At 38.1% G+C, this 24,155-nt stretch overlaps 2 protein-coding genes across 6 annotated transcripts in view; one reads left to right on the top strand and one right to left on the bottom strand.

The window, feature by feature from the left end:
* Positions 1–5,558, bottom strand: part of LY96 (lymphocyte antigen 96) — a 49,693-nt gene extending 44,135 nt beyond the window's left edge. The window contains exon 1 of one of the 2 annotated variants that reach the window (XM_060127335.1): positions 5,346–5,558. The gene's annotated coding sequence lies outside the window, so the exon portion shown is untranslated. Of the gene's footprint in view, positions 1–4,656; positions 4,716–5,345 lie in introns of those variants that run through there. The other variant, XM_060127337.1, reaches the window with a different exon arrangement.
* Positions 4,796–23,814, top strand: ELOC (elongin C). Of its 4 annotated transcripts, XM_060127340.1 has the most exons (5): positions 4,841–4,858; positions 5,137–5,199; positions 14,742–14,795; positions 16,713–16,856; positions 21,958–23,814. In XM_060127340.1, exons 3-5 carry the CDS (start codon positions 14,792–14,794, stop codon positions 22,146–22,148), a joined length of 339 nt encoding a protein of 112 aa, XP_059983323.1. In that variant the 5' UTR covers positions 4,841–4,858; positions 5,137–5,199; positions 14,742–14,791; the 3' UTR covers positions 22,149–23,814. The 4 variants fall into 4 exon arrangements, with proteins under 4 accessions (XP_059983324.1, XP_059983323.1, XP_059983326.1 ...); XM_060127341.1 differs by lacking the exon at positions 5,137–5,199 and having other exon boundaries at positions 4,796–4,858; XM_060127343.1 differs by lacking the exons at positions 4,841–4,858; positions 5,137–5,199 and adding an exon at positions 5,468–5,548.
* The last annotated feature ends 341 nt before the right edge of the window (positions 23,815–24,155 follow it).

Below are 24,155 nucleotides of genomic sequence, written 5' to 3'. Positions count from 1 at the left end.
AATATAATTGACATATACCAATTTACAAAATGCTGCAGAGGCCCGAGAGACAGAATGATTAATTTGGCCTCTGAATGTCCAAAGGCTTCAGGTTCAGCTGAGTATTGAGGGATGAGCATCCAACTAGTAAAGGACGCTTTTGCTTGCTATTTCAGAACCATGTTTTTCCCTCAATATGGTACTGGCAGGCTTCCCTGGTGGCACAGTGGTTGAGAGTCTGCCTACCAATGCAGGGGACACGAGTTGGAGGCCTGCTCCAGGAAGATCCTACATGCCGCCAAGCAACTAAGCCCGTGCGCCACAACTACTGAGCCTGTGCTCCAGAGCCCACGAGCCACAACTACTGAGCCCGCGTGCCACAACTACTGAAGCCCATGTGCCTAGAGCCCGTGCTCTGCAATAAGAGGAGCCACCACAGTGAAAACCCCGCACACCGCAACCAAGAGTAGTTGCTCACAGCAACTAGAGAAAGCCCACGCAAAGCAATGAAGACCCAGTGCAGCCAAAAATAAAATAAATTTATAAAATAAAATAAAATAAAATATATATGTTATTGGCATAGGGGAGGAACAAACTAATAGTCGAAAATAGTATCACCTTCACAACTCCAAATCCTGTCTACTTTTTTCTGGGTATCCAGAAGGATAAAATTATACTATTTCTTCATGGATAACTTCACTTTCTTTCTTTCTTTTGTTTGTTCATTGAAGTATAGTTGATTTACAATGTTGTGCTAATTTCTGCACATTATATATTATAGCAAAGTGACTCAGTTACACACATATATACGTTCTTTTGTCATATTCTTTTCTATTATCGTTTATCCCAGGAGATTGGATACAGTTCCCTGTGCTATACAGTAGGACATTGTTGTTTATCCATTCTAAATGTAATAGCTTGCATCTACTAACCCCAAACTCCCAGTCCATCCCTCCCCCTCCCTCTGCCCCTTGGCAACCACACCTGTTCTCTGTGAGTCTGTTTCTGTTTTGTAGATAGGTTCATTTGTGCCATATTTTAGATTGCACATATAAGTGATATCATATGTCTTTTTCTGACTCAATTCGCTTAGTATGATAATCTCTAGTTGCATCCATGTTGCTGCAAATGACATTATTTCATTCTTTTTTATGGCTGAGTAATATTTCACTGTATATATACATATATATACACATATATATACACACACACACACATATATATACACACATATATATATATATATATATATATACACCACATCTTTATCCATTCATCTGTCGATGGACATTTAGATTGCTTCCATGTCTTTGCTTGTAACTTCCCTTTTTTAAAGTTATCTTCCACTTACCTTTCAAAAACTCTTGTTTTAGTGTAATTCATATTACAAACAATATCAATTAGCCATTATTGTACTGATATGTATGTAAATTTTTCTGTTCATACAGTGTTTTTCTTTAATAGCTTTAAAAAGATAAACTGAGGCATGCTAAAAATTTTGAGTTTATTTGAGCAAAAATTTATTCAAATCGGACAGCACCAAATCTGGAAATGGTCAGGAGCATTCCACTGACAGGAGCCAGGGGCAAGGTTTTTATGGAGAAGATGCACATGCAAAGCAAGGAAATTATTTGATTGGTTATAGCTTATGCCACACTGTGAGGCATGTAGGATCTTAGTTCCGCAACCAGGGATCTAACCCATGCCCCCTGCAGTGGAAGCGTGGAGTATTAACCACTAGACCGCCAGGGAAGTCCCTGCTTATAGCTTATGCTGTTGCATTATTTGAGAAAATCTAGTTGGCTGTTTGTGATTGGTTGTTTGTGATTGGTTGTAAATACCTTGAGGTATTTATAAGAATTGAATCTGGCTTAGCTTTTGGGTTGCTCACTAAACTACCAAGGCATCAGAGCCATCTCAGTCTAATGGCCTCTTTGTATGATTACTTCAACAATACATTGAGGGACTTCCCTGGTGGCGCAGTGGTTAAGAATCTGCCTGCCAATGCAGGGGACACGGGTTTCGAGCCCAGGTCCGGGAGGATCCCACATGCCGTGGAGTAACTGAGCCCGTGCACCACAACTACTGAGCCTGTGCTGTAGAGCCCGCGAGCTACAACTACTGAGCCCGCACGTCTACAGCCCCTGCTCCACAACAAGAGAAGCCACCGCAGTGAGAAGCCCACGCACCGCAATGAACAGTAGCCCCCGATCTCAGTAACTAGAGAAAGCCTGCACAGCAACAAAGACCCAACGCAGTCAAAAATTAATTAAATAATTAATTTAAAAAATATATATATATAGAGAGAGAGAGAACCTGAATTTTTATCTTCTGTTAAGCTTAGTTTCTTCCTACAGAAACTGTAAGCAAATGGAAATAATAATATTTGGTCTACTCAAGGTTTCTAAGTAGCTAAAATGAGATGATATTCTGAAAATTCTGTGCTATAGAATTATATGAAAGTGTCATTCATGGTTAGAAAGATTTCCCAATTCTTCGGCTTCCCTGGTGGTGCAGTGGTTGAGAGTCTGCCTGCTAATGCAGGGGACACGGGTTCGAGCCCTGGTCTGGGAGGATCCCACATACCGCGGAGCAACTAGGTCCGTGAGCCACAACTACTGAGCCTGCGCGTCTGGAGCCTGTGCTCCGCAACAAGAGAGGACGCAATAGTGAGAGGCCCGCGCACCGCGATGAAAAGTGGCCCCCGCTTGCCACAACTAGAGAAAGCCCTCGCACAGAAACGAAGACCCAACACAGCAAAAATAAATTAATAAACTCCTACCCCCAACATCTTTAAAAAAAAAAAAAGAAAGATTTCCCGATTCTAGTAGTTTAGAGACAATTTTTGAATATATACTATTTGAGTGGGATTTTAGAATGATACTAAGGCTGTTTACAAAATAAGCCTTGATTCCCCATTCATATCATCTGAGAGGGTCCCTTTAAAGATGGAGGGTGATGGAAAAATTGAAAATGGCTATCACTTGTAGAATGTATGACCACCATTATTGTATGTATTTTTTGTTTGTTTTTTGGCTGTCTTTCCTCCCCATCCACCAGCCCCCTTCCCCTCCTTTAACATGAGCTAAAGGGCAGAATGGTGTGATGGAAAAAAGAAAAGAAAAATTGTGGTAAAGCTAGTATTTTGATAAGGACCCTAAATGCTTCTTTATACATTACTAGTTTCGAAAATAAATTATGAGAATCTTCGGGGAAAAGAATTTGTCAACAGATTATCAAGATCTTTTAAAATGTTCATATTCTAAAGAAATAGAAACATGGTCAAAGATTTCTGCAGATACTGAACACAGTATTACATGAAGTGATTTAAAAATGGAAATATGGTCAATGTCCAACATTTAAGGAAATACTTAAGTGAGTCATGGTACATTTAGACAATGTAAGTATATACTGACAATAAAAATGATGCTTGTTGAGATTTTGGTTACAAAAGTGTGGGTTATTGAGGTTTGTTAAGTTGGAAAATAAATAGTATAAATAACCATATATATACACTGTATAATCTATGTAAAAGTGTATTAAAAAACCAAATTTATCTGCAATTTCTGCATTTTTATAAGCATATATTATATTGATTATTTCTGCATTTTATAAGCATATATTATATTGATTACATAATAAATAAAATTTTTAAGTAAAATTTTGTGTTTTTTAAAAAACAGTCCTAGACTAGATTAGCCCTAAATCTGGCTTTAGCTGGCCTCAGTATCCTCACCTGGAAAATTCTATCATTCTCTAGGCAACTAACAGAATGACCCTTATAGAATGTGATAATGCAATGAGGAAAAGGGAAAGTTTTGGAGAAAACAACACTTCTGAAGTAGAGGAGGAAAAGTATAATTGAAAATGGGCCCACATCCTTCTCTTCTCACCCCATTGCCTCTCCTCCCCACCAAATTCTACTCTGAGCTATTATAACCAAAAAACTTTGTTTAATAATTTTTGCAAAGGCTTTGAAAAATTTACCCAGGACGGTCTGTCCGGTATTGCTTTTGCAACACCTTTTATCTGCCAAATGAACTAAAAAAGTCTTGCAGGCAAAAGTCACTAATTAGGTCAACAAACTTTGGATCGCCTGTATCTGTTTTCCTTTTGCGGACATCATTACACAACAGTAGGAGTTGAGCAACTTGCAATGGTGAGAGTCTTGGCCCTACATTCCTTTCATGCCACAGTCCGGTAAACAGAGGGTGAACTTTATTTAGCTGTTTCACCCTTCCTGGAAGGGTGCCTAAATTTCACCAAGGGAAAGAGAGCAAAGACGGCTCTGATTTACGATAGTTCGACTTACAATTTCTTGACTATACGATGGTGTCAAAGCTATATGCATTCAGTAGAAACCATACACAATTTGAAATTTTAATCTTTTCCTGGGCTACCAATAGGCAGTATGATATTCTCTCCCCGGTGTTGAAGCTCCTAATCAGCCACCCAAACAGGAGGGTAAACAACCAATACACTTATACAACCATTGTGTCTTTCACTTTCAGTACAAGTAATCAATAAATTACCTAAGATAATCAACACTTTATTATAAAATAAGCTTTCCATTGGACGATTTCTGCCCAACTGCAGGCTAATGTAAGCATTCTGAGCACATTCTAAGATAAGCTAGGCTAAATTATGTTAGGTCTATTAAATGCATTTTCGACTTACGACATTTTCAAATTCCACTGGGCTTATCAGGACATAACCCCATCTTAAGTGGAGGTAAGATTTGTAAAAATGATAGGTGGATGGGGGTTGGGGGGAAGCGCGCCGGGGAGAGACCGGGAGAGAGAGGAGAGGAAGGAGGGGCAAAGGGGGCGTGGAGTGACAAAGATGGTGTCAGAACTGACTACTGGTGGCAGGACTTTCGGTGAGTGATTTCAGAATCCAGAAGCTGAGCAACCCTGTGGCTGGGAGGGGGCAGGAGGTGGGGGAAAGGCCTCAGAGTGGGGGTGGGGGGCGTGGTTAGTTTTCAGTAAACACGGAAAGGTACCGGGAAGAGAGGAAATGAGGCCAGCGATTTCGCGAGCTGTTGGGATGCTCTTCAACAAGCTCTGCAACTTTTCACAAAAGACAAGCTGCTTCATAAAGAGCACGATCTTGTTAGCATAGCAACCGCACTCCCACTATCCAATCTTTCCTCTGCAGATAGTCTCCGACCTCTACGCGTACCCCCAAACGAGCGGCAGGAACAACCTCCAAAATTTCAAGGTTCTTAACATTCAGCGTGAGAAACTACAAGTCCCAGGTTGCAGTGCTGCCTCAACCAAACACGACACTACCCGCCAGATAAACTACAAATCCCAGGATGCAATGCTGCCTCGGCCCCCACCCCCCAGCCCCCCGACCCCCAGCACCTCTTTGAGGATGCAGTCCCCGCGGAAATCAGATCAGGATTGGCGCTGCATGCTGGGAGTCAAAAGACCCAGAATAGGATTGGTTGAGACTTTCCAGGGACTACCGTCCTTTTAGGCTTGGCCTGTGGGAGAAGGGAGGGGACGCTGCGCACTTCCTGTAGACGCTGGCGGGCGACGGACTCAGGGAGTCCCCGCCTCACTAGGTACTAATCTCCCGCGCGTAGAAAGCGTCCGTGACCCAGCGGAAGTGATTCCTCCAACTGCCCCGGAACCCACGGCGGCAAGCAGCTGGGGGTGGGGGGGCGGCCCTGGTGTAGGGGCTGTGGCGGTGCGCGTGGACCCGGTGCGGTGGCTGTGGTTGCTGCGTGGCTGACGAGTGAGTCTCGGTCTGGGGTGGGAACGGAGCTCCGGGCCTGCGTGGGGGACGGGGGAGGCTCCTAGTGGGCACGCTCGCCATCCCACTTCCCACCCCTTCCCATTTGGGCGGGGAAGGAACGGAAGCTCTTAACCTTCCCTGGCCTCTTCGGCTCTTGGTTTGGGGGAGGGGAGAGGAGGGCGGCGGGACCTTTCCTGGCGCCGCTCGGTGGGCTTGGAAAAGGGTGGAAGGAGGGGCGGCGGCCGGCGAGACTGGGCCTCCTCGGGGTTAAACGCGGGCAGGGTGGAGTTAGGAGCATGGCAGCCCTGTCTCTTTCCCTTTTTGCTTTCCCCGGGTGCACTCAGATTCGTTCTTTCCTTGGGGTCAGCCCCTAGTTATAGAAGAGGGCCTTCGCTCTTCCCAGTTGCGGGACCCCGAGAAGTTTACCAACTTGTTGGGTGATCTCTGCCCGACTTGGTGTTTTGGGGCTGCCGTGCATCTGCCTCCCAGTCTCATCTGAAAGGAGGTATCTAGTGTCAAGTACAGTGGCCATTAAGTTTCTCTTATGGAACCTCTTTAATACAGCTATGGAGTTTGAATTATTAGTGCGAGCATTTCTACTCAGCATCGCCTTCAGTGTGGAAAACAACCGCAATCCTTTAGAGTTTTAAAACCTCATTTTCAAACTGCCAGATTTGCTTTCTGATCCCAACTAGTTTCCTTTTTTGCTTAGTGGACTAAAATGATACGTCTCGGATCTCGTTGACATTATAATTGTGGTATAATTCATGATGTTGAAATATCACTGTTCACACGTGGATTCATTCATTTTGGAGATACAGTGGCAAGGAGACAACTATGGTCCCTGTCATCGTGGGTATTAAGTGCTTATTGCCAGTGATGATTTTGGCTTCATACTTAATTTTTAAATGACTGTCCTTTTTTTTCTTAAGTGTGAGATTTACCTAATAACTACTTACCATTCCAAAAAATATATATGGATATAAATTTATTTCAAATGGAAGATACTAGTTTCATTACATTATGGTAATTCTGTAATATAGTCAGTAGTTTGTAGTCAGAAGTTATAGTCAGTTCTATATATCAAGTTCCAAAGTAATATTTATATCTTATAAATTGCTTGTTTGGGTTTTTTGGGTAGATTTTTTTCAGTACTAGAAAATAATCTGGAAAATCTTTGTATTTACACTGGTATGTGTTAATGCATTTCAGCTAACCTGTCCTAAATGTTTACTGTTCCGTTATTAAATAAGATCAGAAAAAGCTCACCCAGTGATGCTCAAAATTTCAAGCCTTGGTGATTAAGAAAACAGTCGTGCCATTCACTCAACTCTTTATTGAGCATCTTTTGTATGCTAGGTACTAAATGAGGTCTGCCCTCACCGAGCTTGAAAGGAAAGAGGCTATACATTATGTAAGCAAATACAGTTTCAGGTGGTGATAAATGTGAAGAGACTGTATCTAGATTAGAGTTAGATTAAGTTAGAGGACTAGGGTGTGGTGTCTGCTTTTGAAAGGAAGTGATCAAGGAAGACCTACCTCTCTGAGGAGTTAATGCTTTGCCTGGAGACTAAAATAATAAAGATCTGAAAGAAGAGTTTTTCAGAGAGCAGTAACTGTAAATGCATAGACCTTAAGGGAGGAATGAACTTGACCTATTAAAATACTTAGAAGGCCAGTATGGCTGGATGTTAATGAAGGAAGAGTGATGGGAGATGAGATCAGAGTGGTTAGCAAGGAGTAACTAAGATGGAACTTTACAGTCCTTGTTCTGTGTGTAATGAGAAGCCATTAGAGGATTTTGTGCAGGGGAGTGATACCTGGCTTATGCTTTTGATGACTGATTGCTGAGTGGCAAACTGAGAGTTGGAGGAAAGTGGAAAAACCAGCTCCTAAGGAGGCTGGTAGTTCAGTTGCCGTGTGGTAGCTTGAACTAGAGATGTAGAGTTGGAAGTTAGTGAGAAGTGGTCTGATTTGGAATGTAATTTGAAGGTGGAGCCAAATGGTTCTTACCTTCGCCCCAGGACGAAAAACAATTTGGAGGAGTCACCTGTTTTGCCCGAGCATCTGGGTGAACAGTAGCACCATTTACTGGAATGAGGAAGACTGGGGCAGGTGAACTGGTTTCTGAGCAATAAAGCAGGAGTTCTGTATAGAGTGTACTCAGGTGGATGACTTTATACCGCTCAGAATATGTGCAGTAGGCAAGTAGGATATCCACTGCTGTTGCTCAGGGGAGAAGTCAGGCTAGGGAGGTAATCTTGGAGTCATATTTTACATGTGATATTTAAAACTATGGACCAGAGGACATCAAGTAAAGAGTATTAGTGGAGAAGAGGGCAGATGTCTGGGAGCACTCGGGTCAGAGGAAGAGCAAACAGTGACAGAAGCAGAAAGGCCAGGAGGGTGTGGCATCCGTAATGCTAAGGGAGGAAAATGTTTCAGAAAAGAGGGCGGAGTCAACTGTAAAACCCTAAGAGTAAGATGATGATGAAAAATTGACCCAGAGGGGACTTCCCTGGCAGTCCAGTGGTCAAGACTCCGCGCTTCCAATGCAGGGGGCCCGGGTTCGATCCCTGGTCCAGAGCTAGATCCCACATGCATGCCGCAACTAAGACCCCCATGCAGCCAAATAAATAAATAAATATTTTTAAATGAATAAATAAAATAATTTAAGAAATTGACCCAGTGACCAAGTAGTTGAAATTTGACAAGAGCACTTTGCATGGACTAGAGGTCTAAAAAGTCTGATCAGTATGGGTTACAGAGAAGTGTATGGTAGTGATGATGTTACAGCATTTTGATATGTTGAATTGTGGCAGGACAAAGTCCTTGGATAACTGTGCTTAGCTGGAAAGGTTGGCCTTGCATAGGAAGGATGATTTTTACTCAACTTTTGAAACAGGAAGTATATGGTATATAGATGCAGGTAGGATGAAGGTGGAAAGATAAGGCAGTTGAAGTGACTTGTTTCTGTTTTGCTGGTGAAATAAGTGAAGTTGTCAGGGTAGGGAGGAGAGGTATGTTGGAGGTTTAGGGGATGCCGTGAATTTTCTCAGAGTAGGAAAGCCAGTTGACTAGGTAGGAGGATCAGTCCGACACCAAGTATCTGTTTAAAGTGTGTGGCCATAAATTTAAAATTGAGACCAGTCACAATGGTTGTGACTTTTCTTCAGCCAGTTCAGTCTTTGGTTGAGGCCTGAGCTCGGTGGAGAATCGGGTTTGGCCAGGGTTGGGATTTGGGTGGGTAGCTACGTCAGAGGAGAGGGCAGGGAGTTAAGGGTGTAAGGGCTGCGAGGCACGCACGGTGCCAGTCTTCATGAACTCTTCACAGTGGGATGAAGCAAGGTCAGGGTTGGGTTTATATTTGTTTACTTTCAGCCCATCATTTAAAGGTTCTTTTTAATTGTTTTATTGTGTGTAGAATCTATAATTAGGTACACACTATATAGTGAAGTACTTGTTCATACTTTTTAGACCAAAACAAAGGAGTTCAGAGATCATTGTCTAAGAGGGAGATTAGGTAGATTACAGGGTAAGGCAGACAAGACAGCCTCAGTGGGAACACACAGCACTCTAGAGCTCTTGAGTTGTGTGCTGTGTGGGAGTGACTCTTGCTTAATAAAGTGGGAAATTGGGAGTTATGGGCAGTTTGTTGTAGAGGGAGGGTGAATTTCACATGGATTCAGTCATGAAATGGTAGAGCTGGAAGGGACTTTAGGCACAGTCGAGTCCAATTTCCTCATTTGGGAGATGAAGAAACAGAAGTCTTGTCATTTAACCTATCTGGGTCTCAAGATAGAAATGCGCAGAGTAGAAATTCAAATATGGACTTCTAACGACACTGAGTTACTTTGCCAAAAGTATTAAAACTGCCTGCACAAGAGTTAAGTACTATAGGAGCATTGTTATAAGTTGAATAAGCCAGAATGAGAATTTTATCTCATCCTGAGATAAATAAATTCAGCGACACTATAAGCACATTCTAGGCAAGATATTCTGATGTCTTGTTACAAACTGGAATTGTGTAACTTCTGTCAATTTGTATTAATGGCCAAAGCCGCTCTTCTTGCCTCTTCAAATAGGCCTAAACATTAGATAATTTTTGGTTAATGTAATTTACTTTGTTTTCCAAATTAATCATATTCTTACATATTGTTAAGAATAAATCATCAGGCTGACTGACGATTGTTTCCTTCATGAGTGGCTTAGTTCCACATACTTGTTTCTTTTTAAAAATCAGTTTTAAATCATAGTTTCCTAGTTATTTGTACTTTCAAACACGTATTTTTATGATTTTTTTAAAGAAATTGAAGTATAATTGACACACAGCACTACATTAGTTCCAGGTGCACAGCATAGTGATTCTATATTTCTATACATTACAGAATGATCACCACAGTAAGTCTGGTGCCATCTGTCACTGTACAGAGATATTACAATATTATTGACTATATTCCCCACGCTGTAGATTTCATCCCCATGACTCAGGACTGCTAACTGGCAGTTTGTACCTCTTAATCTCCCTTGCCTACTTCACTCATTCCCCCACCCCCTCCCCCGTGGCAGTCACTGGTTTGTTCTCCTGTATCTGTGAGTCTGTGGTTCTGTTTTGTTGTGTCTGTTCATTCATTTTGGTTTTTTGATTCCACATATAAGTGAAATCATGCAGTTTTTGTCTTTCACTGTCTGACTTATTTCACTTAGTATAATACCCATGTTGTCACAAATGGCAAGATTTCATTCTTTTTTATGGCTGAGTAATATTCCATTATATGAGTAATCTTGTAGCATGTATGTGTGTGTGTATCATATCTTTATCCATTCATCTATCGATGGGCACTTAGGTTGCTTCCATATCTTGACTATTGTAAATAATGCTACAGTGAATGTAGGGGTGTGTGTATCTTTTTGAATTAGTGTTCTTGTTGTCTTTAGAAAAAATACACAGAAGTGGAATGCTGGATCCATGGTAGTGCTTCCATGCTGTTTTCCATAGTGGCTGCACCAATTTACAGTCCCACCAGCACTGCGTGAGGGTTCCCTTTTCTCCACATCCTTGCCAAAAATGATGATAGACATTCTGACAGGTCTGAGGTGGCATCTCGTTGTGGTTTCAATTTGCATTTCCCTGGTGATTAATGATGTTGAGTATCTTTTCATGTATTTGTTGGCTGTCTGTGTGTTGTGTGTCTTCTCTGGGAAAATGTCTATTTAGGTCCTCTGCACTTTTTTTTTTTGCGGTACGCGGGCCTCTCACTGCTGTGGCCTCTCCCATTGCGGAGCACAGGCACCGGATGCGCAGGCTCAGCGGCCATGGCTCACGGGCCCAGCTGCTCCGCGGCATGTGGGATCTTCCCGGACTGGGGCACGAACCCGTGTCCCCTGCATCGGCAGGCGGACTCTCAACCACTGCGCCACCAGGGAAGCCCATCTGCTCATTTTTTAATTGGGGTTGTTTGGGGTTTTTTTGATGTTGAGTTGCATGAGTTCTTTATATATTTTGGGTATTAACCCCTTATCAGACAGATTGTTTGCAAACATCTTCTCCCATTGAGTAGGTGGCATTTTAATTATGTTGATGGTTTTGTTTGCTGTGCAGAAGTTTTTTACTTAGTTTGATGTAGTCCCATTTGTTCATCTTTGCTTTTGTTTCCCTTGCCTGAGGAGGCATATCCCAAAAAATACTGCTAAGACCAATGTCAGAGAACGCACTATGTTTTCTTCTAGGAGTTTTATGATTTCAGGTCTTACATTTAAGTATTTGAGTTTATTTTTATATATAGTATGAGACAGTAGTTCAGTTTGATTCTTTTGCAGTAGCTGTCCAGTTTTCCCAACACCATTTATTGAAGAGGCTGTCTTTTTTCCCACTGAATATTCTTGGCTCTTTTGTCATAGATTAATTGATCATATAAGTGTGGGCTTATTTCTGGGTTCTCTGTTCTGTTCTATTGATCTATGTGACTGTTTTTTACATACTGTCTTGATTACTGTAGCTTGTAGTAGTGATTTGAAATCAGGGAGCATGGTACCTTCAGCTCTGTTCTTCTTTCTCAAAATTGTTTTGGCTATTCAGGGTTATTTTTATATTTTTTTTTCCAGCAGAAAACATGAGGTTAATAGGTGAGAAATCCCTTATTTTACTTAAATGACATCAACCTGTACCTATCATTCTAATCTGCTTTTTAAAAAATTAAGTTTATCTTGGTATTTCCATGTTATTATATACATAGGTTTAACTTTTCCTTTTCACTGCCCCATAATATTTCAAAAGTATAAATATACTATTTTTGTTTAGTATCACCCATTTCCCTTTCCCTCCAAAACTTGGTTCTTAGCAAGTTTTAATGTTTTAGTTTTCTTTTTACCATTGGGGTCAAACATTTTTATACAGGTCTATGAGCTATTTGTATTTTTTTCTTCTGCTATTTTTCTAGAGTTCAGTGGGGTTCTTTTACATTTGGTTCTTTAAACTGTAGTGTGTTTTTGTGAGTGATGTCAGTTAGACATCTAACCTTATTTTTTCCAGGTAAATAACCAATGTAAAAAAGCAAAAAGATACAAAGAACAGATTTGCAGCTGTTGCTCTCATCTACTTAGCTAATCCAAGCAAGTCAGCTGAAAAACTATTAGAACTAATAAGAGTTTGTGAAGATCATGGAATACAAGCTCAACTTACCGAATTTAAAAGGTTTTCTTTAAAACACCAGCAATAACTTTTCAGAAAGTATAATCGAGAAAACAGATCCCATTCATAATGGGAACTGTAAAGTACCTAAAAAGTAGACCTAATGAGAAATGTGTAATAACAAAATGTGGACTTGCCCAACTCCTTAGCAAAAACATGTTTATCACACTATTGTAATTAAAACAGTGGGGATATTGGTCAGGTATAAACAGATTGATGGAACAGAATACAGTCTAGAAATCCATGTAGTAATATAGTATATGATAAGGGTAACATTTCAAATCAGAAAAGGGATGGGCTGTTTAAATATCTTTTCGGTGTTCAAAGATACTAGGATAAAAACTGATTTCAGTGTAGGCCCTAGGCTCACCTAGAATTTCTAAGTATTTGTTAGATAATAAAAATCTAAAAAATAGAAAACTATAAAAAAGTAATGTTTATATATAACACTCTAAAAGCACAATGACATCAAGCCTTTGTTCATGTCTTCTGCCTGGAACTATTCTCAACCCACTGTTCAACCACTTCCTCTTACCTACCTAATTCGGTTATGGAGTAGATGTTCAGATGTTCACACTGAGATTTTGTAGCCCCAAACTTAGATTTGTATAGGTTATTTGTGGGTTAAGTCCAAATTTAATCATATTTCAAATATTTTTAACTTCCACGTAGGAATCAGTGTTTACTCCTAATTGTTAGTGTTGATTTACTCTTTCTTTGTTAGTGATGGGGAGCTCCCTCCTCCCGCAACCTTGACCCTTGTGTAAATGATGGAATTGATTTACTATGTTAAGAAGTCTGTAGAAAAACTGTTGCTACCCAAAGGGCTTCTAAGGTGTGACTTTTCATGGTTGCTTAGCTACTGCTGGTTAAGTAAACAACCTGGATGTTTTGCTCTGGAGATTTTCCAGAGAAAAGTTGGCACTTGAAATTCTTCTTCTTCTAGCTTTTCTAGCATGTTTTCCTTTTTTTGTGTTTTAGAAGGAGTACAAAGCAGTATGAACAGAAGAAAATAATAATGACTGATAAATTTTTTAATTGCTTACTACTATGACCAAAAAATGACAGAGTACTGTTTTTAAATTTTAGATAACTACCTAAGGATTTATATCAGCACCTCTCAGCAGTAGTGGAAAAGAAGTTTTAACAGGAGCCAGAATTTGTTACCATGGTGGTATGGAATAATGGAAGGGAGCGTGGGCTCTAAAGCAAACCTACCCAGGTTTAAATTCTCATGTTGCCACTTAAGCTGTAGAAGCCTTGAGCAGGTAGCAGCCTCCTCATGTTTTCTCATCTCTAAAATGGGAATGATAATTCCCCTGTGGAAGTGTTGTTTTAAAATAAGACAATGTATGCAAGGCATTTAATGCAACGTTTACACTCATTAGGCCCTCAAATGGTTGGTAAAAACGTTACATTGCCCCTGCTGCCTTTCTCTCACATTAGACATGGTACTTTAAATACCTCCCTACATGCTTGGGGAGTGTTCTAGACTAACATTTAATTTTTCCCCTGACTCTCTCAACACCTGGAGCATTCAGCTTCTCTATACATCAATGATGTTTTTTAAGGTGAGGGATTACATAGGTTTATTGGTCAGGAATTTCTTAGAGAACAGGATAATTAGGATACACTGTTTTTCTGATAATGACATAAAAAATAATATTCGGATGAAAAAATCCTCCTTCGAAGAAATGCTGTTAAAATACAAATTACTGAAAACATGAGCTCTTTTCCTTTGGTAGTCATTTCTTTCGTGAAATTTAAGATTTCTCAAAAATTAAATTTTTTTTTAACACTTCGTTGTTACATCTCAGAACTTTGGTAGCCTCTGTGCAGAAGGGATGGAACAGTAAAATGTATTATAGATGTGCACACTTACATAAGAAGAGGGCAAGCCTTACCTTTTTTATTCACAGGAAAGCTACTTCACATCCTTGGATTTATCATGTTGTCATTCATTTAGCAGATACTTGCTTTAATGTTTACCAGTATCTAGTAGCTATAGTATACAAAGATGATTAAGGCCAAGGGTGTCTCCTTCAAGTTCAGTTCAGCTCCTAAGGAACAACATATGTGTTTTTAAACTGTTGTCAGAATAGTTACCTTAAAAAGGCGGGGGGAAAATCTGTATTTAGACTTTACTGTCCTGGAGGTGATCATCTTCTCTCAGATGTTCAGAAACTTGATACTGTTCCATATTGTGGTGGCTGGGAAACTTACATAGCAGAGAGAGTCCTTGCACTTGTAACACCAAGGACGTATTAAAAAATAATGGGAAAACATGTTATTCTGGCATTAATCTCAATATAGTATTGTTATATTTCAGGAAACTACTAAAGTTCCTGTGGACTCAAAGTAGAATTTCATAAGAACATAATGGGTAAGTTATATAAAAGTCATTTTGTAGTTCAATTAGTTGAAGCTTTCTTCTCAAAGATAGGCCTTTGAAGTCAGTGAATGCAAGTAAGAGAGTAGACTGAAATTAGTTGTTTAAATCAGCAGCTTATGTTTATTATATATTTCTGAAAAGCAGATCAGTAACATTATTATGCCAAATTTAATTTGTGATTGCTAGTTATTGTACCTTAGGAAATTAGAAACTCTCCCAACATACATAGAAAGTGGTTTCTCTTGCCAAAAAAAAAAAAAAATACTGGAAGTATAAATTTAAATAATTGATAATTTTTATTTTTGTTCTCAGAGGTTGGCAAAAACTGCTAAAAATCTGTACTCTTGAATAGTCTATAATTAGAAGTTACATGCATCTTTATGAGTCCCCCAGCTTTTTATTATGAAAAATTGCAAGAATAATACACTATAGCCTTCACTAGTTAACGTTTTGTCATATTTGCTTTTCCTGCGTGTATATGTTTGTATGTGTTTATGTACCCACATATACACACAAAAACACACATAAGCTTTTTTTTCTGTTCTATTTATTAATTGTAAATGTAATACTCCACACCTAAATGCTTAAGCATGCATCTCGTAATTCAGTCCATATTCAGAATTTCAGTTTTTTCAATAGTGTTCTTTACAGTGGGTTTATTATTTTTAAATCCAGGGTCCAATCAAGGATTTACTTATTGCATTAATTTATCTCTTTTGTGTTCTTTAAACAGTTCCCTACTTTTGGGATTGGGTGAGGAGTGAGGTCTTTCATGACTCATTTAAATTTAGATTTGTCTGAGTATTTCCTCCTCATTAGATTCAGGTTAAACGTTTTTGGCAGTGGTAGTACGTAAGTGACTTTGATATTTGTTAATCTCAGTTTTAGGGATTTCTAAATTAATAACAAATGAATGAGTAAATGGATGTTTGTAACTGAACAGTACTTCAGCTTCATCCTCTGTACTTCTCCTCGCTAAGTCTTCCTAAGTTTTTAGAATAAGCCTTAAGATATTTTCTTTCAGATATTGGTACCATAAAAATTAAAATTCTGTCGGTACAAAATTGTAAAGTTATACGTGTGAGAAAAGATCTTAAAGGGTTGTATAAAAATACATACTCCCTCAGAAAGTTACTTGGAGCCAATTCCTGTGGCTGAAGCCGGCATGGTGGCATTGAGGATAGCTGGTAGCTACCTCACCTCTACTTTGAATTTTTAAAGATTGATTATTTGTCTGTAGTCATTGTTTCAATATTCATGCAATAATTTAAACTGGGCAGTAAAATTTTTTGATCGTTTTTTTATGGATCAAGAGTAAAATGCTGAGTAACGAAGGCCCTAAATTTTAGAATACGGGGCTTGTCAGAAGTTGCTCTCACATGGCATATGAACATTTATTCATAAACACACTATGCATCTTACTTTAAAAATGAGTATTTCAGGTCATAGAATTAAAGTTTTACTATTTGAATATTTTCTTTTAGTCTTCAAATTTAAATGTGCTGCTGTGTTCACAAATTGTTAATACTTCCATGAAAAATACTGGTAAATTTTCATCTAAAGTAAACATCCTTGGGAGTTCCCTGGTGGTCCAGTGGTTAGGAATTGGCGCTTTCTCTGCTGTGGCCCATTTTCAATCCCTGGTTGGGGAATTAACATCCCAGAAGCCATGTGGCCAAAAATTAAAAATAAAAATAAATAAAGTAAACATCCTTGAATGTAAAGTTTATTCTGATATTGGAAAATATTTAGAGAATAATAAAATAAGGAGTTAAAAAGTTTAAAATCTTGGTGGCTATTACTCTCCAGAAATGTTTCTGCTCTGAGTTATTCATATACTAACCTTGGTAAACCTGTTTATTTTTAATAAATTTTGTGATTCAAAAATTATCTTACTACATACTTTAGATGGAGAAGAGAAAACCTATGGTGGCTGTGAGGGCCCTGACGCCATGTATGTCAAATTGATATCTTCGGATGGTCATGAATTTATTGTAAAAAGAGAACACGCGCTAACATCAGGAACAATAAAAGCCATGTTGAGTGGCCCAGGTAGGTACATTTCTTTATTTCCTCTTAATATATCCTCACTTTTTTAATGTTTGATGAATGTGTTTTCAAGTTGAATTAAATGACTCATAACATTAAAAGAAAGATAGTAACTGTTCTAACATTAATTACTGCATGGTTATGTTGCATTGGGAAAAAAGTGGCTTCTGCTATTTCCTGTTTTCAGTTATTTACCATAGTTTCAATAAAACCTAATTGATTCTTTTGTAATAGGAAGGATCATTTTCCTATGTTTCCATGGTCAGTTCACCACAGAAGGACTCTGGTGATTTTTGCTCCTGGTTACATGTAAAGTTTACCTATAAAAGTTATTGCTTCCCACATATCTACTGTTCCCATTTTACCTCAAGAAAATTTTTCTTGAGGGTTGGAATTTCCGGAGCATAGGGTAATTCTGTGTTTAACTCTTGGAGGAAACGCTGAACTGTCTGCACAGTGGCTGAACCATTTTACGTTCCTGCCAGCCGTGTACGAGGCTTCCAGTTTCTCCACATCCTCCTGACATTTGTTATTTTCCATTTTTCTGATTGTAACCATCTTAGTGGGTGTGAAGTGGTATCTCATTGTAATTTTGCTTAGCAATTCCCTAATGACTGATGAAGTTAAATATATCTGCTTGTGCTTGCTGGTCATTTGTATATTTTCTTTTGACGCATATCTATTCAATTTTGTTGCCCATTTTTTAATTGACTTGTCTTTTTGTTGTTGAGTTTAAGAGTTCTTTATAAATTCTGGACACTTTATAAGTTCTTTATAAATTCTGAACTTTATTAAGAGTTCTTTATAAATTCTTTATACCTTATGAGATAAATGATTTGCAAATACTTTCTTCATTCTGTAGGCTGTTTTTTCTTGATAGTATCTTTTTTTTTTTTTTTTTTTTCTTTTTGCGGTACGCGGGCCTCTCACTGTTGGGGCCTCTCCCGTTGCGGAGCACAGGCTCCGGACGCGCAGGCTCAGCGGCCATGGCTCACGGGCTTAGCCGCTCCGTGGCATGTGGGATCTTCCCGGACCGGGGCACGAACCCGCGTCCCCTGCATCGGCAGGCGGACGCTCAACCACTGCGCCACCGGGGAAGCCCGATAGTATCTTTTGATGCACAGAAGTTTTTTATTTTGATGAAGTCCAATTTATTTTCCCTTTTGTTGTTTCTGATTTTTGGAGTCCTGTCTAAAAATGCATTGCCAAATTCAATGTCATGAAGATTTACCTTATGTTTTCTTACAAGAGTTGTGTTTTAAGCCCTTACATTTAGGTTCTTGATTTTAAGTTAATTTTTGCATATAGTGTGAATCAGCTTCATTCTTTTGCATGTGGACATCCCATTACTATTTGTCAGAGAGACCATACTGAATGGTCTTGGCATCCCTGTTGATAATCAGTTGACCATAGGTATGTAGGTTTATTTTTGGGCTCTCGATTTTCCATTGATCTATGTATCTGTGGTTACACCAGTATCACGCTGTTTTGATTTCTGTAGCTTTGTAGTAAGTTTTGAAATTGGGAAGTGTGAGGCCCCCAACTTTGTTTTTCTTTTTCAAAATTGTTTTGGCTATTTCGGATCCTTTGCAATCCCTTTTCTATATTTTTTACTATGGAGATTTTAGAACATACACAGACTTGGAGAGAATAGCATAACACACCTTCCTGTACCCATCAACTAGCTTCAATAGTTGTCAACAGTTTGCCAGTTTTGTTTTGTCTATTATCCTAACTTTTTTTAAAAGAGTATTTCAAGCAAATTCCTGACATTAGGTTATTTCACTTGCAAAATCTATGATAGTCCCCCTGCAACCTCCCCCCTGCTTTTTTTTCCAGACTATCAATTTTACTAGAAACAAAGTTATTTGTATAATGTCCACATCCAGGTTATACTTAATCATGTTTCATCTTGTAAATTCATAATTAGAACTCTAGAGCCTTGAACAGAATCCAGTTTATCTTTCTAGCAAGAATACTTTATAGGTGGAACTCTTGTAGTCCTATTGTATCACGTCTTTTAGCAATGTCAAGACTGATCAGTGGGTTCCAGAGTTATCAAGCTGATTTGTCCATGAGCAATTCCCCAGTCAGACTTTCATATAATATTTAGTTTTAGCATTCACTGTGATTATTGCTGAGATTTACTTCATTTGGAATTATAAAACAGAGATTTTCTAATTCTGTAATTTCTTCTGCATTTATTAGTTAGAACTCTCCTATAAAGAAGAACTATTTGGTTACGCTGAAATATAGTCTGTACGGGAAAGAAAAGATAAATGCTTGATTTTTTTTTTCCCCTTTACGTGCAATTTTTCAGAGTAAAGAATTGGTTCTCCAGCATCCTCCAACAGTAAAGAGTGTTTGTTTTGTTTGTTTTTTTGCATATATACTTTTTATTGGATATTTTTCAGTTAGGTGCAGTCATTCTTACTGATGCTCAAACGGCTCTGTTTTTATGCCAGAAGGAGCACATCAGGTTGGCTCCTGTGTCCTTTTGACACAGTTTTATTAGCCTTGAATAGCTATACTACTTTCTGTAATAAAAAAATTTCTCAGGTTCATTTTGTACATTATTCCTCAATCCTAAAAACAGCCATTCATTAAAGAGCCCTGGGGTTTGGGGGGGGGGTTTCGGTTTGATTTTTTAATGTAAAATGGTACTTAGATACCCCACTGTGGGTGCTAGCAATACTCATTGCTCCTGGGTTGAAGTGCTTTTAGACTTTTCTACTGGACAGAACTAGGATGTACTTTAGGGGAAAAATCCCGATGCCAACAAAATTTTAACTAAAAATTGAGATTAAAGGACTTTTACAAAGTCTGATCTCCTTTAATTTAAAAACAAGAGTTTTATCTTCGAAGCTTCAAACTTTCGGCACCAAACTAATGTTTGCATGAAAAGGAATGAAGTACTGATGCATGCTACAAGGTGGATGCACCTTAAAACATTATGCTGAGTGAAAGAAGCCAGACACACATTGTTGTATACTTCCATTTGTATGAAATATCCAGAATAGATAAATCCATAGAGACAGAAAGTAGAGAGGAGTTCCCTGGTGGTCTAGTGATTAAGGATTCGGTGCTTTCACCACTGTGGCCTGGGTTCAGTTCCTGGTCAGGGAACTGAGATCATGCAAGCCGCGCAATGTGGCAAAAAAAAACCCCAAAAACATAGAGAAAGAAAGTAGGTTGGTGTTTTCCAGGGGCTGCGGTGTGGGTTTTATTTGGGGTGGCGAAGATGTTTTGGAACCAGATGGAGAGGATGGTTGCTCGGCATTGTGAATGTACACTGAATTGCACATCTTAAGTTGGTGACTTTTATATGAATTTCTTTTTTCTATTATTATTAATTTTTATTGGAGCACAGTTGCTTTACAATGTTGTGTTAGTTTCTTGCTGTACAGCAAAGTGAGTCAGTCATACGTATACATATATCCACTCTTTTTTAGTTTCCTTCCCATTTAGGTCACCACAGAGCATTGAGTAGAGTTCCCTGTGCTCTACAGTAGGTTCTCATTAGTTACCTATTTTATACATAGCAGTGTATATATGTCAGTCCCAATCTCCCAATTCATTCCACCCCCTCTTTCTCACCCAGTAACCATAAGTTTGTTTTCTACATCCGTGACTCTACTTGTTTTGTAAATAAGTTCACTTGTACCCTTTTTTTTTAGATTCCACTTGTAAGCGGTATCATCTGATATTTGTCTTTATGTGTCTGATGTCACTCAGTATGACAGTGTCTCAGTCCATCCATGTTGCTGCAAATGGCATTATTTTCTTTTCTTTTGGCTGAGTAGTAGTCCAATATATATATATGTACCACATCTTCTTTATCCATTCATCTGTCAGTGGACGTTTAGGTTGCTTCCATGTCTTGGCTATTGTAAGTAGTGCTGCTGTGAACATAAGGGTGCGTGTATGTTTTCGAATTAGAGTTTTCGTCTTTTCTGGATATACGCCCAGGAGTGGGACTGCTAGATCATATGCTAACTCTATTTTTAGTTTTTTAAGGAACCTCCATACTGTTCTCCATAGTGGCTATACCAATTTATATTCCCACCTGTTATACGAATTTCACCTAAAGAAAACACTAATGTTTGTCTAGTGTCAAAGGCTTAATAAGTGCCCATTGGTAATATTTCATACATACATTTAAGAAAGAGAGTTTTCGTTATTGGCAAACAAAAATTTACCTCATTGCTATGAATTATCTGCTGAATCCTTCTTTCCTTTCTCCGCATCCCATCCTACCCCCAACCAATAGACAATTACTAGAAAACTTTTAAAATACTACATTCTCAGAAAGTACATTTTTCTGCCTTTTATATTCAGTGCACAGTGCTAGTGCTAGACTGCCAAGAAAATATTTTATCCCAATAGTAAAGAAATCATAGAGCTAAAGAAATTGAGAGATCACTAAAAACAGTGTATGAACTGTTATTAAACAAAGGGAGGAAGTAGCTTATGAGAGCTCATTAACATGACCGTATTTTTAAAAACTAAAGGGGAAAACAATGCATTTACTCTCTTGAAAAGATTCTTTAAGGATAGTGTTTTCACTTATCATTTATATTTACATGACAACATAGCACAGAGCTCTTGCTGGTCTATAAGTACTTAATTCCCTAGACTGAGTCGTTTTAATAAAGATTTTTTTTATGTTTCTACTCAGAAATCTACATATTTCATTTGATGCTAGTTGGGTTTATCCTTTTTGCATTATATTAGTTTTTCTAGGGCTGCCATAACAAAGTACCATTGACTGGATGGTTTAAACAGAAATTTATTTTCTCACAGTTTTGGAGGGTGGAAATTAGAGATCAAGGTGTTGACAGAGTTGGTTTCTTCTGAGGTCTCTCTCCTTGCCTTGTAGATGACTGTCTTCTTCCTGTGTCTTCCCACTGTTGTCCTACCTCTGTGTGTCTGCAGCCTCATCTCCTATTCTGATAGGGATGCCAGTCATATTGGATTAGGGCCTTAATTACCTATCTCCACACATAGTCACATTCAAGTATTGGGGGTTAGGACTTAAACATATGAATTTTGGAGGAACACAGGTCAGCCCATGTATCACGAACAAATTCCTTTTCTTTTCCAGGTCAATTTGCTGAGAACGAAACTAATGAAGTCAATTTTAGAGAGATCCCTTCACATGTGCTATCAAAAGTATGCATGTATTTTACCTACAAGGTTCGCTACACTAACAGCTCCACGGAGATTCCTGAATTTCCAATTGCACCTGAAATTGCACTGGAACTGCTGATGGCTGCAAACTTCCTAGATTGTTAAATAAAATAAATTATAATAAACTGTTAACTTTTTTCAGTATTTAATACCTGTAGTTCAGTTAGTAATTTTTTCATATATAGCATGTTGCCTGTGTGCAATTGAACTTTAAAGTTCATTGCAAAGCAGATTATCTTGTTCTTTTGCATAGCAATCAGAGTTGAAATTTGTTTGCTACATCAACAAATTAAGGACATTTTCACAAACTGAGAAATAAACAAATATGCCAATTCGTAGGTGGTTTTGCCTTATCCTTTGGATGTGATTTTTAAAATTAGAGCAGTGGTGATATAGTAAATGCTGAAATTTAGGCATAAATTCAACACGTTCTACAGGTAAATAATGGGGCTACATATTTTTATGTTTTTAGTGTTTTTTTAAAAACCTATTCTGATCTTATAGCTGTCATTAGCATTACTAGAGTTATGCAATTGCATATAATTGCATTATAAACATGTTTATAACTTAGCCAAAATATTGATTTTTATAACTGTCAAAGACATGAGAGTTGAAATTTCTTATGTGTCTTTTGATAAACTGCAGTATTGTTTAAGTGTATCTTGTCTTTTTGTTTATTGCTACAATTTAAGAACTTTATTTAAAATCAATTTTGGAAGATTACTAGGTACAGCTTTTGGAGCAGAGACTTTTTGAACTTTAGCCACATGGTCAACAAGTAAACTACATGACTTCAGTTTCATGTGCATTGTGCATTTTGGCCAATCCATTGTATAAAGTTTCCTTTGCAGTATTCATTCTTACATAGTCCCTTGTTGTGATTACACTTCTCATTATTTAAATATGTTTTAAAAGACTCACTATGAACTTTTTCATCTAGATCCTAAGAGCAAGACTTCTCTGACAATTCCAGTCTTCCTCCATTCAACTGAAATATTATAAAATAAGAAAAATGTGGAGAGATGCAGTGCAAATCTAATAATGCACTTTGATATAGTATATTAATTATCTTCTATTAATTAAAGTATGTCCCACTAGATATGATATCCATAATCTGGGTCTTCTACTGAACTCAAACTTATAGAAGAGGTCATTCAACTTTTACACTAAGACAAAAAAAGTTTGAAGAACTATAATAAAGCGTCTCTGCTTAGTCGTGGAAAAAGAAGCACTAGAGTTGGGTTTATTATTGTCTCTATCTTAGTAGTAAAACAAAGCTGTTATTATAGGGTCTATAAATTTAAGTCTTCAGCTTACTTCTTTAAGACTGGTTCAATATGGACCAGTTTTTCTGGAACCTGCAAAGACCATAAACAAGATCAATAAAAGTAATTTTTCCTCTTAGAAGACCTAACATTGTTATTGAAAGCAATTAAATATAAATGTTAGTTGCATATATTTCAGTAACATCTTAAGACATACTGTTACATATTTTAGTATAGAATTACCAAGTACTAGAATTATATTCTGCTACTTGGTGACAAATAATGCCAATTATAAACCTAAGTTGTGATCTTAAAGGTCAAGGTGATAGCTAGAATACAGTTTAACTTTGACCCATTTTAGTAGGTTACTTTATATGTTAGGTCCAGAAGTTACCTTAAGTTCAAAATATTGAAATAGAACTGAAAGATTAGGAAAAACTGTATAGCTTGCGGCAAATGATACTTGCATGTTAATAAAGACTATTGACTGAAAGGTTTGATGAACACTTGGTGTTTGATCTTTTTAGCCTTAATTTTCTCTTTTTCTGAGGATGTATGAAACTATTGGCTTCAGGACATCTTGCCATATGATTGAATAGCAGGAATTTTTATTTGGTTCAGTTTAAGAGATGATTTTATATAGTACTGAGACCTTAAATAGTTTTCTGACACTTGGTGATTAGTTTACTTTTTGAATTATGTGCAAATCTACCCAATACTTTTTCTGCACAGAAAATAGTACCACAAAATCCTTTGTTTTATTCAGTTACTATTTCATTTTTGTATTGTCTAGATTATTTTATGCTTTTTAGACTGCTTATCTTTCATGCAATTATTATTGGCAGAT

Source organism: Lagenorhynchus albirostris, chromosome 17, assembly GCF_949774975.1.
Source record: "Lagenorhynchus albirostris chromosome 17, mLagAlb1.1, whole genome shotgun sequence".
Classification (NCBI taxonomy): domain Eukaryota; kingdom Metazoa; phylum Chordata; class Mammalia; order Artiodactyla; family Delphinidae; genus Lagenorhynchus; species Lagenorhynchus albirostris.
The sequence above is the reverse complement of the archived record's forward strand: the minus strand, read 5'-3'. Positions and strand labels throughout refer to the sequence as shown.